The sequence below is a fragment of the Wyeomyia smithii genome, chromosome 2 (assembly GCF_029784165.1).
Source record: "Wyeomyia smithii strain HCP4-BCI-WySm-NY-G18 chromosome 2, ASM2978416v1, whole genome shotgun sequence".
NCBI classification, from domain to species: Eukaryota; Metazoa; Arthropoda; class Insecta; order Diptera; family Culicidae; genus Wyeomyia; species Wyeomyia smithii.
In genome coordinates this window covers 105,002,659-105,017,792 of record NC_073695.1, presented here as the reverse complement: position 1 = coordinate 105,017,792, position 15,134 = coordinate 105,002,659, and the positions used below count along the sequence as shown (strand labels likewise).

Below are 15,134 nucleotides of genomic sequence, written 5' to 3'. Positions count from 1 at the left end.
AGAGTTGTCAAAAGGGTGAGTAATTTATTACGAACTTTGCATTATAGCGTCCGCCATTATGGCGCGTAAAAAGCTGGATAGTGATGTTTCATGCACATTCAACTAAAACTAAATATGTTTAATATCATAACGAATATAGACTTAAGGTATGTTTAGACTATCTGATTTTTTCATCAGATTCGAGCTGATTGCTCGAAAATATATCGAATGCAATGTTGGTTTACGTTTACACCTATTCGATATTGTGATTCGACATGCCGTTCGATTTGTCGAAGGGAATATGAACGTTTCTATTTTTCGTTCGACTCCAAGAACATAGCAACCTTTGAATTTTTTTTAGTTTTTTGTTTTGGCTTTCCATAACAAACATCATTTTCGTTTTTTGTGTCCTGGCAAATATTCAAATGGAGGAAAAATGACATTCATTTGGCAGTTCTTCCTCTCGACTTGTGCAAGCAGTGTGGACACCGCCATACAAACGGGTTTGACAAAGTATGTCGAACGGTAAATCGAGCAGACTACCGATTTCTGCCGTAGTCAAAATCAGACCGACATGTCTAATAGTCTAAACGTACCTTTATTATTAAAAGTTTCGAGTAAATTAATCAATTGTGGTGGTAAATTTGAAAGCACGACCCAAGTAACCAGTAAGCACTAAATCATTGCCCTACAACAATATTATATTCGATTACAGAATTCTGGGTAAGAACTTATCCTAACCTAAATGCTCGTATACACACTTAACTGCATAATGTTTTCTCGGTAAAGTAAAATACCGAACTACTTGAAACATTTTCGTTTACCGTTGTTCCGTAACAAAATAACTGAGAAATCGGAAACCGAATGTGTTTACCGGAATACCGTAAATTTGTTTGCCAAAAAAATCCGTAAAACAGCAAATTTCCGAGTTCAGTAAACTAAAATACCGAATCTCGGAAGCTTGACATCATTTAACCGAAATCTCGTTGAACCAAAAAAGCTCTTACCGAGATTCCGAAAAATAGAACTGTCAAAATAACGAAAGCTTCACTATCAGCTTTGTTCGTGTTTCGGTTTAGATGTAAAAGGAACAGGTTTCGCGGTTAATCATCATTCCGGAGAAATCTGTAATATTCAGATTAACCTAAAATGTTGAGTAAGTATACAATATTATTTCTCGGATCTTGTTTGTGTTTATTGCAAATATAATACTAAAAGAAAACAATTAATTCTTTTCTTACTCAATTTTGTAGGTTAACGACTCGCTTCGCAGGATGGAAGCTGCAGTGATGGACGTTGTTTTATTTCCAGGAAGCAACACAACTCTTCCGTATCTACCAATGCTGTAATAAGTTGAATCATTTGACAAAATAATTAATAAAATTATACGGACAAATAATCGTTTTCATCATTTCCTGGATTTATCTGAGAAATCGCAAAATGCGTATTTCAGTGAATTTTACCGAAATTTTCGTAATAATTCGACAGTTGAAATTTCCGAGTCCCGGTAAAATATCACCGAGAATCTCGTTAAAGTTTGACAAGTTGTCAATTGTTGATTTTACAGAATCTCGGTATTTTGATGTATTACCGAGATCTCAGCTGTTGAAATCTCGGTAATTCATTTTACCGAACTCGGTGATATTATCTAAGTGTGTATTTTCTAACTATTAAAAAGTACGATGTTTGTTAAGGGCGAAATCTACTTTGTATCAAAACGAAGTAGAATGAGGAATACGCCCTTTTTGTTGTTCACGTTAGTAAAATGCGAAACTTGATTCGTTTTGATGAATGGGCGGAATCAAAGTTGCCAACAAAATAAACATTAAAAGCAAAGTGCGTATTCCAATACAATAACGTAAACACGGCGTATAGTAAAGGGCGATATTGTCGAGCAAATAAAAATAAGGCGCATAGTAAAGGGCGATACTGTCGAGCAAATCAAAATAAGGCGCATAGTAAACGGCGATACTGTCGAGCAGATCTAAATAAGGCGCGAAGTAAAGGGCGATACTTTCGAGCAGATCGAAAAAGTTTCATAGTAAGGGGCGAAACTATAAATTCTCGAATGTACAATGTAAAGCGACTGAAATTCAAGTTTTAGGTTTACCATGTACAAAGCTACACTCAAAATATTTTTCACATTATTGTTACGTGAAATTTCCTGTACTTATTCATTTTCTGTCATTTTGCATGATTCATGTGACAAACATAACATCTACGTGAAAATCACAGGCATACTTTTATCACGTAGTAACTTGGCAACGTCAAACAGAATGTCATAGAAGAAGTATCGCGTGAACTCTATGTGAAAATACACAGAAATCAAAATGGCGAAGCTGTTGTCTAACTCAGTCTCTGACAATAAAATAGAATTTCTCGACGGCTTGCCAATAAGTGAGCTTTCGAAAAACCGTACGAATTTGACATCAAGCCTTGAGCTTACAGGTTTCACACAGATTTAGTTCAAAGGTCGAGGAGTTTCCCATACATAAGCAGTTGCAACTTACAATAGTTATCGCCGGCAAATGTCGTAATATTTGTCCGTTTTTATGTCGTTTGATTCATTTACGAATCGGCGATTTTGCATGGCCGTGCGATTTATCAAGCAACATATTTCTATAGTTTCTAAAAACTATTTGCCGTCTTTTAATTGGGGAAACAAAATTTGGAAATTTTACGTTGTATCAAACGTAGTAGCTAGCAGATAATCGAATGCTTTCCATTTTACCGGTAGTTGAAATCTACGTGAAATTCACATAAAATGAATATGTCTGCTGTATAAAATTCATAGGATAAATCATATCACCAGATCATGATGAACTCAAATGACAATCACGTAGAATCTACGTGAAAATGATAGTGGAAAATATTCACATAACTTATCCGGTAATTATGACGTGAAAATTATTTTGAGTGTAACACACTGAGAGAGAGTTAAGAATATGGTATTACTCGTCATGAATGATAACATGAATGGTTCAGCTTTCTTGTGTTTGTGAAGACCTGTGGATATATGGATTAGGGGAGTCGGTATATCGTCCCACCTATTTCGTACGTTGACATTGACAGTTATTTTGAAATGTAGTTGTGAACATAAGCAAGCTTATAATAAATACTGAGGCAACAGTGTATAAAATGGGCAAACTGCTAACATTTCACCACTCATAGACGATAACTCAAATAGTATTGTTAAAAGGTAGTTGTGAACTCTAGGAAAGTCTTAATTGTCAAGTCCACGTAGTCATTTTCATCAAGTTCGAGTCGCCATTGTTGCACTATGAAGTTTGAAAAACGGTGAGTGCATGAAAATTTCGTCGAAATTACTAAAATAAAAAGACGAAATCCGAGAAAACCATGTAAAAAGGTAAGTACAGTACAGTTACAATGTAAAATAAAACTAATAAAACTTCTGATTCCCAGAGTCAAAAATCTCTATCAGACAAAAAGTGGAAAGTGGGAAGTAACCATTTACTTAAAAAATCGGGGTAGAAGGTCAAGGAATGGCAAGGTTGAAACCGTCACGTAAGCACTACTTCCATGTACGTTATCTTGAATTAAACTATTTTTGTTTATAAAACAATGTGTTAATGCATGAACAAAAAAGAAACAGAACTATTTGGGCTATGATTCAGAGAAAAAAAAGATATTGTACTGTATTCGGAAAACATGCTTGATTGTCATTTTTACTGCAAATTACTATAAGCAAACCATATCTATTGAAGTTTATGAAAACGTGTTTTTGTAATCCAACACGTAAAAGTTGTTCGTGGAACTCGCCCATTTTATATGGTAACTATACTTAACAGCCGATTCCCTATATGGTACTTTAACAGATTACCGTATTTCTGATTGTTAATACGATCTGTGTTATGGTACATGCATTCTTCACTTTACAACAAAGGATATCGTTCATAGACGATATAGAATATTCTCCAAACATGGTTGTTGATTATGCGTGATAGCAAGTTGCTTGTCATGATTGGGGCTTGACACTTTTTAAATTTTGGTTATGCGAAAAATTAATTTATATCGGAATATCGGATAAGATACCGATCACCGTTATCACTGACAGTGGAAATAAAGTATTCCTTGTGATAAAACAAACAGCTGATTTAACACACAAAACTAGACGGCTCATGTGTTGTCAAAATGAGTCAACTTTTCATTGAATGCATTTACTTGTGCCCGCTATCGCACAGAGACTGCATTTCACTAAAGTGCCTCACTGCATCAACTGCTATCGTTGCAGATACCCACTGCAACTGCTACACCATCCGCAGCCATGCCACAGTTGTGGCCGCTATACGCTGCCATTGGTATCCGCTGTCCCTGCATCAGCTGGCCCAGCTGCTATCGATGCTGAGATCCGCTGCAACTGGTGCGCTATCCATTGCTATGCCACAGCTGTGGCCGCTATCCGCTATCGCTGGTATCCACTGCACTGCTACTGCTGCTGCTAAGGGAGGACTACTATTGTCGCTGTCTAGAACTATTATGAGCGGCTTCGGCTGAAACAGGCTCTTATATACACTCAAAATAATTTTCACGTCATAATTACCGGATAAGTTATGTGAATATTTTCCACTATCATTTTCACGTAGATTCTACGTGATTGTCATTTGAGTTCATCATGATCTGGTGATATGATTTATCCTATGAAGTTTATACAGCAGACATATTCATTTTATGTGAATTTCACGTAGATTTCAACTACCGGTAAAATGGAAAGCATTCGATTATCTGCTAGCTACTACGTTTGATACAACGTAAAATTTCCAAATTTTGTTTCCCCAATTAAAAGACGGCAAATAGTTTTTAGAAACTATAGAAATATGTTGCTTGATAAATCGCACGGCCATGCAAAATCGCCGATTCGTAAATGAATCAAACGACATAAAAACGGACAAATATTACGACATTTGCCGGCGATAACTATTGTAAGCTGCAACTGCTTATGTATGGGAAACTCCTCGACCTTTGAACTAAATCTGTGTGAAACCTGTAAGCTCAAGGCTTGATGTCAAATTCGTACGGTTTTTCGAAAGCTCACTTATTGGCAAGCCGTCGAGAAATTCTATTTTATTGTCAGAGACTGAGTTAGACAACAGCTTCGCCATTTTGATTTCTGTGTATTTTCACATAGAGTTCAAGCGATACTTCTTCTATGACATTCTGTTTGACGTTGCCAAGTTACTACGTGATAAAAGTATGCCTGTGATTTTCACGTAGATATTATGTTTGTCACATAAATCATGCAAAATGACAGAAAATGAATAAGTACAGGAAACTTCACGTAACAATAATGTGAAAAATATTTTGAGTGTAGGCCAAATAGCATATTTAAAATTGCAAGATATATGATTCTGTCGACCGTGCTTGGGAAGCAATCATATAACGACCAATCAGAGGTCGAATTTTTCGTTTTGACAAGGCTTGATTATTTTCAATAGTACAATAGTTTGAATAATAAATTACAATTATCTTCATTTGGGAAGAACCTTAGAAGATTTTCCAATCTATTGCTGCAAGAACGGAGAAAATCCTTCGAAAACTAACCGATTTATTAGCATTTGAAATTGGACATATTTTTCACATTTATCGGTTTTAGATTTTCATTTCACATCCCTATGTAGCCGAACTTCCTGAGAGAAGTATTCTACTTCAAAAATGACTGACACGCAAGCAGCTGGGTTATCTTCCTTGTAAAAGTATTCTACTTCAACCTTGCGGTCGTGGCTTTGCATACAACCTTCCTGTGATTTTTTACAAGTTAAGACAATTTAAGCTGAAAATGCCTACCTGCGTCGTTAAACAATGCAGAATACCGTTCACAACCCCAACACGTGCTTCTGTTCACTTTTTTTTGTTAATAATACAGACAAATGTCTTCTTCTTCCTCACCTTTGTATACCTCATTGGATAGTGCCTATCCACACGGAAAACGAAAAGTACCCAAATTTATGTCGATTTCACTCAACGGGGTCGTTCCGTGCAGGAAGCCAATTTTGAGTGATTGTAGATTAATTTAATAGTAGGTGTATAGCACTCAGTGTAATAATACGTCAAAAATACTCAACGATGAGTTCACTCTTTTATACTTTATATTGGGTAGTTTCATTCGATTGATTTAACCATATTTGAAAATAGAAAATAATTGAAAAACAATCTATAAAATCTATCTTAGTATTTATTCAAGTACCTTCCATTTTGGGATCACTGGCTTCATCAATTTTTCCTGTTAGCGCCTCCGCTTAAGCTCCATTCTCACAATGCATTGTTAATCTTGTTTATAATTGACGGCTATTTTTAACAAACAGATGCACATAAACCGTTCGTCACTTAAAATCACCAACTCAGTGTCGAAACTACCAATTTTTACTAATATTTGCCACTTTTTTGAAATCAATCTCATCACTCGGGTTTTAAATTTTTCAACCAGTTTGATTTTTCATCTGATGTTGGGTTCAAAATATTCAACGTTGGTTTTTTATCAAAACACCGCCATTGAGTAAGAGCGTGTTTAAAATCTATCAAGTTGAAATGACTCAGCGTTCGCATTTTAAATTTACCTAACACGTAAGTTGTATAATGTTTACATCATTTCAGGTAGTTTGTACCCACCGGTTGAAACAAAAATGAAACACAAAATCTTTCCGTGCAGCTTTTCACGCATCCATAATGACTGGTGCTATAATGCGCGTTTGTAATTTGTGAAACTCTCCGCTTACGTCAGATTCGTGATTTCTGCAGTTTTGGCAACATCAATGTTGCCAGATTTATTGTTTTTCGTGCGAAATATATGAAGGCAGAGTTAGCAAAAGGGTAGGTAACATATTACGACTTTTTCATTATAGCGTCCACCATTATGGCACGTAAAAAGCTGGATACGAGAACCTTTTCAGATGAAACAAAATTGAAAGTATTTTATATTGGCTGCATGTATTCGCCCAGCGGTCGACTTTTGACCGACTCGACCTGACTTGACAGCTGAGAATTAGGCGAAAACTTGACATCCGTCATCGAGCAAAAAAGTGCAAAAAACGACATCACTGCGACGACGACCATCAGCGAAAGATCCTTCACTTTTTCCCATCGCAGTCCATCATGGCGGCTTTCGTAGGAAGAATTTGTGGGTCCGGCTTGTTATACACGAGAAATGGAATTACCTTGCAAAAGGTATCTATCAGCGACTTAAAAAAAGATTTTTTGATTTTGTGTGAGCGAGCTAAAAACAGTTCAATGAAATGCTTTCATTTCAATACCTGCATGTCGAAGAATACCAGAGCCTACAAGTTGTGTAATCAGTAGAAAGATTGACCGCAAAATATCAAAGAAGACACTGGAAACACGTTCAAATGAGGCGAAATCAGCTGTCGCTTATTGAAATATAACAATACTTTACATTCCACGTTATAAGTAAAGTGTATTTAACAGTTACAGAATATATTCTTGTTTGTTTTTCTTGCTGCTGGGTTATGTAACCAAAATCTTTGTTGAATTGTTTTAGTTCTACTTAAAAAGGGCACCGAGAATGGAGACAAAAATAGACAATCATTGAGTAATGTCATTAATAAGTTTACGTTTTCAGGTACAACAATTTTCAACAAGCCGTTCCTGGACGAAAAATCAAAAGGTTTGCTAGTTTATGCTTTTAAAGTAACATAATAAAAATGTTCTTTTTAGTTTGCAACCGCCGCTGGACTTGTGGTCGGTGGAGCCGGAGCTTTGCTTTACGCTTTGGAGCAATCGGTGGCCGCATCAGGAACAGAAGTGCACCCACCGGAACTGCCCTGGAATCATAAGGGTGTGTTTGAATCGTTAGATCATGCCTCGGTGCGACGTGGATACGAGGTATACAAGCAGGTGTGTGCCGCTTGTCACTCGATGCGGTTCATTGCCTACCGTAATTTGGTAGGCGTATCGCATACCGAAGCCGAAGCCAAGGCGGAGGCAGCTGAGATTCAGGTAAGTCTTTTACGCACTTTTCAAGTAGTTTCATGTTAATGGCATAAATTAATCATTAACATTGTGAGTCTAATTTAGATGGTAGAACGTTTCATCTCGGAGTTTACTGATGTAAAAATGAATTGATTGAGTAACCGGTAAAATACACATCATAAATGCGTTGGATTTAAATTTAAATAACGATTTTTTGAAGTTACAAAACAACGAATTAATAAGGCGAGACAAAATGTTAAACTCATAAATAACGCAATGATTGGCTCTGAGCTAAATGCCATCTTTATATAGTTTTATAAAGTACTGAAACCATTTTTTAGCTAAATAAATTTAAAATAGAAAGAACCGTTTAATAATTTTGAATGCCAAAAATTATTCGGAATATTTACCAATGCTACTCAAAATGCATAAATAGGTATATTTTTGAACAATATACTAATTGCTTATTACACATTTATGCATTTTGAGTAGGATTGATAGACATTTCTAGAGGTTTTTTGCATCCAAACCTTTGGTGCTCTAGAGTAACGATGGTAACAAGAGGGTTAAAATCTATTTTTAGTTTTTTTACATACAATTTCGTAAATATTATAATTACCAAACAAATAATCATTGATTTTTTATGCTTTTTTCCAATAGGTTCAGGACGGCCCGGATGAGGCTGGTAATTACTTCATGCGGCCGGGCAAGTTGTCCGATTACTTCCCGAGTCCGTACCCAAACGAAGAAGCGGCTCGAGCTGCCAACAACGGTGCTTATCCGCCAGATCTCAGCTACATTGCTCTGGCTCGTCACGGAGGAGAGGACTACTTGTTCGCTCTGTTGACCGGGTATTGTGATGCACCGGCCGGAGTTCCGCTGCGAGAGGGACAATATTTTAATCCCTATTTCCCAGGAGGTGCCATTTCTATGGCTCAGGCGCTCTATAATGAGGTAATCTTGGGAAGTTCTTTTAGTAATATTATTATTATTATTATTTATTTCCTTAGTCTGCGGAATACAGTGACGGAACGCCAGCATCTGCTAGTCAACTAGCAAAAGATGTGTCAACGTTCCTGGTATGGTCCGCCGATCCGCATCTAGATGAACGCAAGCGTATGGGCATCAAGTCGCTAGGTATTATTCTAGTTCTCGGAACGCTAGTGTACTACCTTAAACGGCATAAGTGGGCTGCACTCAAGACGAGGAAAATTTCGTTCTATCCAAAGCATAAGTAAAAGAAGAGCGGATGAAAGTAACTGAAGAAGTCATCTACCCAAGACAAGGGGTTTACTTTCAGTCACAGGAAGAAATCGCATTCGGTTTTATCAACAACAAACAATTACTACAGATAACTGCGTAACATCTATAAAGCATTCAGTAATAATATCAACACACCGCAAACTGCTGCTAGTTATAATAATTGTACAATTGAGAATACAACAATAGTAAAAAAGAACTAACATCCCGATTGAATGGTGCTGGAAATCAAATCTACCATACCGCGGCAAAGGAACAATGAAACGCAAATAAAGCAGTGTTAGTACGAATTTAGTTTAATTTGTTTTTAACTTGTTTCTTCCCAAATAATAGTATAGTAACGACATGCGCTATAATGTTAAAAAGAAATGTTATCGGCATAAAGACCATGACGGTACGCTTCGAAAAAGAAATATTGGTATTAAGTAATTAATCGGCGACGTCTACATACAATTATAGGATAAATTTGATTGTCAAATCAATAAAAACCGGCGGAATTCAAATCGTTCTTTACAATTGAAGTGAATTTCAACTTCCTATCCATTCTCCTGTTCGAGATGAACCCAATCGTCTCGTAAAACTTAATGAAACAAATGAAAAGAACATTTTTGAAAAAGCTACACTCATTTGAGTTTTCTCTCAAGTTTATATAGCAGGGTGTCCCAAAATATTTCTATATTCACCGCGAATATTGGCTGAATATCCCACAAAATATTGGCTCTCACACTTTAGGCGTATGAGTTAGAGCACTGCTTTCTTCGACAAACTTGTAGCATTACTTATGAACTGCAAGTTTGTCTTACATCATATTTCTAAATTGTACTTGTGGAACGAGTTATCGGCACGCGACCAATCGAATGGAATTGACAATTGGTGTAGCAAAAATTTTTTTCTATGGCGACAACTCTGGATAATGTTTAGTCGTTGTGCTAATTTGAGTTTTATGAAAAAAAAAATTTTTTATCACTTAAAAATCCTGTAAAACCGAACCCAAATATATTTTTTGCGCATTCTACGGAGTCCAAACTAAAAGAAAAAAAAATATTTCGGCTTGTTCTAGCTCAAATTTCATTGCTACAACAATTTTAGCTCTTCTGAAAATTCTTAATTTTGGTGTTTTCTGAAATTAAACCTTTAAAAAACGGACCAAACTTTTCACTAACTACCATACTATACCATATAAAGATGGGATGGCCTTATATACTTGTGTAGGTCACTTGTTCGACAACTACTCCACTATAAGTAAATTCTTAAAAATGATATTTTCAGGAATGGTCACTCACTAGTAGACCAACAATCGCTCATACTCACAATTTTCCGCTAGGCCGGCCGTTCTGGGAAGATTCGATTTTTAATAATTTGCCTTATATACGTGTGTAGGTCACTTATTCAACTACTACTCCACTATAAAGAAATTCCCAAAAATGATATTTTCAGGAATGGTGACCCACTAGTAGACCAACAATCGCTTATACTCACAATTTGCCGCTAGGCCGGCCGTTCTGGTAAAATTCGAGTTTTCTTCCATCTCGTTATATCACCCTCAATGTTATTTTCTCCAATAGTACATATATCGCTTCAAGTTTTTTTTTTTTGGTTGCTGCTTGATATTACTTCCAAATGAGTTTGAAATTGATCTTTTCTATAAATTTTGACGTTTTAGGAATCATTATTGTCTCAGGAAAGTTTGAATATTATTTTCTCTGCGTAACCTTAAAGTTGACTTGCATGCAAGATCTTGCGCATTTAACCCGGGTCAAATAGATCCTTAAACGAACGAAATGTAGGAATATTCACCTGGGGCAACTTCAAGTCCGGGAGTCGAGATGCATCTTGAGGCACGACGGCAGCATGCGTTGCTGGTGAAACCATGTTAGCAGATCGGGGGAATTGCGTAGCCACAAGGTTACAGAGTCCGCTTTGTCAAGCGGATGGTCGTGGGTTCGAATCTTAGTAGAACCAGGCCATCCGATGCCAAAAAGGACTTAAGCATGGGTTTATTCTCAGGCTCCCCAGTTACCCTTCCTTTACGCTGAAATCTACAATACCTTTGCGTGACTTACTCTTAACAAAAAATAAGTCCCTCTTATCATTAAAACTGGCCAGAAGGAGGACGCACGACGAAGCTTCTCCAGGGAATTATAATTGGTGATATTTGGCGAGAGGAACGAGTATCGGTATAGTAGAATAGTAAGCAAGCGTGTAAGGAAGAGTATCACATTACACACAAGCACTGATGAACAATAATAATAAGCATGCCACTTCTCAATAGCGGTATTGCTATTAACAGAAGTGCGGGATACAGCAGACACCCGGGCATATCTCACAATAGATCTACGATTCTGGTCGCAGTGAGGAAGTTCATACAGAGAAATAAAAAAAATGTTAGCAGATATGATGTGCAGAAATTCGGCTTGCTGATCTGCTAATTGCTGGATGACATCTTGCTGGGAGGGCACAGGGGGTGCAGCCTGGTCGCGATTTTTAACAGTTTTATTAATCGGGTTTTCAGACCGAAATAGCAACTCTCGAACTTTCCTTGACGGCTCATAGCTTCGTCGTATGCACTTTCTTCTCCACACGCCGCAAAAGGCCATCCACACTTCACTAAGAGCATCTAACTCGGTTTGTAAATCAATTTCGTTGACCGCTTCTGGTCGGATTTTTTCAACTGTTTCCGAAATGCGCTTCAGGCGGGGTTCTAACGATTTACGTTCGCGGATAAGTCGATCCATCTTGGTGTATTTCGCGTACTTTTTGTCCAAACGTCTCTTCTTTAGCTCAAATTCTCCTCGGATCACTGTTATGCCGATCAGCAGAAGCACTATTTAGCAGCGACTGGGCCAATTCACGGGCACTAGCGATCACTTTCTACGCGGTTCCGGGAAATACTTTTCGCTATCCGGCTCGAAGGACCATATGATTTTGTGAGATTTTTGGTTGCAACGCGGGTAACTTTCGCAATCAAACGAACGAACAGCCAACGGTTTAAGGGATTTCGGAAGATGTAATAATCGGGTGTTATCTTTAACAATTTAACTTTGTCTATAATCTAATATCTAATCGAACGCAAGTGCTACTCTTATTGACGGTATGGATTTTTTAAACTTGAACCAAGGAAATTTAACTCGGAATCAACTTGGACGCATGCTCGATTTGGTATTTTACACCTCTGGTTGCGAAATCTTCGTTGATGAGAGTGTTGCCCCGATGCTACCCGTTGATGTACACCATCCCCCCCTGACAATTTCTACTACTAACTTGTATAATGCGATTGGCTGTTCTAGTGACACACCCGTGAGGCGGGAATTAAACTACAGAAGAATCGATTTTGAAGCTTTTAATGCTTTTATTTCAAACATTGACTGGCCAGCACTGTTGAACAGTAACGATGTGGACTTGATGGCAGCAAACTTCTGCTCAGTTGTTGGTTCATGGCTTAGAGAAAATTTACCATTTGTGAAACAGCCTTCCACTCCAGCTTGGAGTAATCACAGCTTAAGAGTTTTAAAGCGTAAACGAAACGCATGCCTGCGCAGGCTTCGCCGTTTGCGGTCTTACGAATCTAAACAAAATTTTAAACGCTCAAGTGAAGAATATCGGCGGTTAAACTCTAGTCTTTACAAATCATATGTTCTGGGAGTTCAAACAGACTTGCGCAGAAATCCGAAAAAATTTTGGAATTTCGTTAATTCAAAACGGAAAAGTCGCTCAACTCCTTCGGACGTCTATTTGGAGGAAATGGTATCCTGCTCGGACTCTGACTCTTGTGAGCTTTTTGCGAAGTTTTTCTCTTCAGTATTTGCCACGGATTGTGCCTCAAATGACGATGCTCGGCGTGCTGCGGCTAATGTGCCAGCCGACCTTGTTAATCTTGACATTTTTGAAGTCACACATGACATGATTACTACCGCCGCTAAGAAACTTAAATGTTCGTACACTGTTGGTCCCGACGGAATACCGGCCGTTCTTTTGTGCCGTTGTATTGATATTCTGGCTGCTCCACTTTGCACAATTTTCACCCAATCTTTGGCTCAAGGGAAGTTTCCTGAGGTATGGAAGCACTCCTATATGTTTCCGGTTTTTAAAAGTGGTGATCGACGAAATGTCAAAAACTACCGTGGAATAACTAATCTGTCAGCTGCGTCTAAATTGTTCGAGATCATTGTAAGCTCTATTGTATTGAATTGCACACGCAACTACATTTCTTCGGACCAGCATGGTTTTGTTCCTGGGCGATCTGTAACAACAAATCTGATGGATTTCACGTCGAATTGTATTTCTGAACTCGAACGAAACGTACAGGTTGACGTTATTTACACTGACCTCAAAGCTGCCTTCGACCGAATTGATCATCGAATACTGCTGAACAAAATTTCCCGTCTTGGTGCTTCATCACGGTTCGTTAAATGGCTTGAATCATTCCTGTGTAATAGAATTTTGCAAGTTAAGCTTGGATCAGGTGTATCGTCTGCGTTCACGAACAAGTCTGGCGTACCACAGGGTAGTAACCTAGGACCGCTTCTTTTCATTATATTCTTCAATGACGTTGCTGATGCACTTGGGATTGGTTGCAGATTAGTTTACGCCGATGATTTAAAAATTTACTTGACGATTCGCACCATCGAGGATTGTTATCATCTACAATCACTTTTAAATACCTTTGTGACGTGGTGTAAACTAAACTCGCTAATTCTAAGTATTGCTAAATGTGAAGTGATAACCTTTCACCGCATTGAACGGCCAATACTTTTTGATTATGCTGTCGACGGAGAAGTGCTGCGCAGAGTAGATTACGTCAACGACCTTGGAGTTATACTTGACAGAAAGCTGACCTTCGATAGTCACCGTACTGCAATTATTTCGAAAGCAAGTCGGCAATTAGGATTCATCGCAAAAATTGGACGTGACTTCAAGGATCCCCATTGTCTAAAAGCTTTATACTGCTCACTTGTACGACCCCTAGTAGAAAACGTAAGTGTGGTTTGGAGTCTGCACCAGCTTTCATGGAACCTGCGCCTCGAGCGTATACAGAGACGTTTCGTCCGATTGGCCCTGAAAGAACTACCTTGGCGTGATCCTACGAATCTGCCACCCTACCCGGATCGTTGCCGCCTGCTTGGACTAGACACTCTAGAGCACCGCCGCAAAGTACAACAGGCTGTATGCATTGCCAAGATTCTAAACGCTGAACTGGATTCCCCGAAGTTGCTGTCATTGATGAATTTCCGTGCATCTCAACGTATGCTGAGGCCCTCTTCGATGCTTTTGAACCAATTCCATCGCACGAACTATGGTTATTATGAACCTGTTGCCTTTTGTGTGAGAACATTCACGAGTGTCGAGCATCTTTTTGATTTTGGTGTGCCTAGTCATATTTTTAAACGTAGGTTAACTAATTCTAGTTACTTTTAATGATTATCCTTTTTCATTAAGACTTTATGTCAGATGATGCACTTAGAAATAAACAAATAAACAAATATTGGCGGGGATTGGGTTTTTATAGGAATTATTACAAACCAATGTAGTGAAGAAAGGGAGAGAGCTGGAGCTCTACGCCAAATATGTAGCGATGCACTTTCGTCGCGCGGGAAACCATTTATACCACTCTCGATCGAAAATTGTAGGGTGGTTCGACGTTGCGGCAACAATGGCAACTTAATAATGCTATCCAAAGCAAAGCCTTGGTGCTACATTTCGTATCGGAACTCGACCATCTGTTTTGTCATACACAGACTTCGCAGCCAACCGCTTAGTGTACAGTGCTCCCGAGCCGCGACTCGAACATACGACGACTGGCTTGTTAGGCCAGCATCCTTCCTCGGACCAGCTGGGAGGTCACTCAAACAATTCTATTCACTGAAGTCAAATATTCGGGAATCATACTTGACCAGAACCCTCAAATCGAACGAACAATCACCAAGACTATAAACGTTCTATGGATGTGCAGCAAA

At 38.3% G+C, this 15,134-nt stretch overlaps 1 protein-coding gene across 1 annotated transcript; it reads left to right on the top strand.

Annotated features, from left to right (window-relative positions):
• The first annotated feature begins 7,003 nt into the window (after positions 1–7,003).
• On the top strand, positions 7,004–9,683 carry LOC129725812 (cytochrome c1, heme protein, mitochondrial). The gene is made up of 5 exons (XM_055682056.1): positions 7,004–7,158; positions 7,571–7,615; positions 7,666–7,947; positions 8,581–8,874; positions 8,931–9,683. The coding sequence occupies exons 1-5, from the start codon at positions 7,087–7,089 to the stop codon at positions 9,156–9,158; spliced, it is 921 nt and encodes a 306-aa protein (XP_055538031.1). The 5' UTR covers positions 7,004–7,086; the 3' UTR covers positions 9,159–9,683.
• Positions 9,684–15,134: the final 5,451 nt, after the last annotated feature.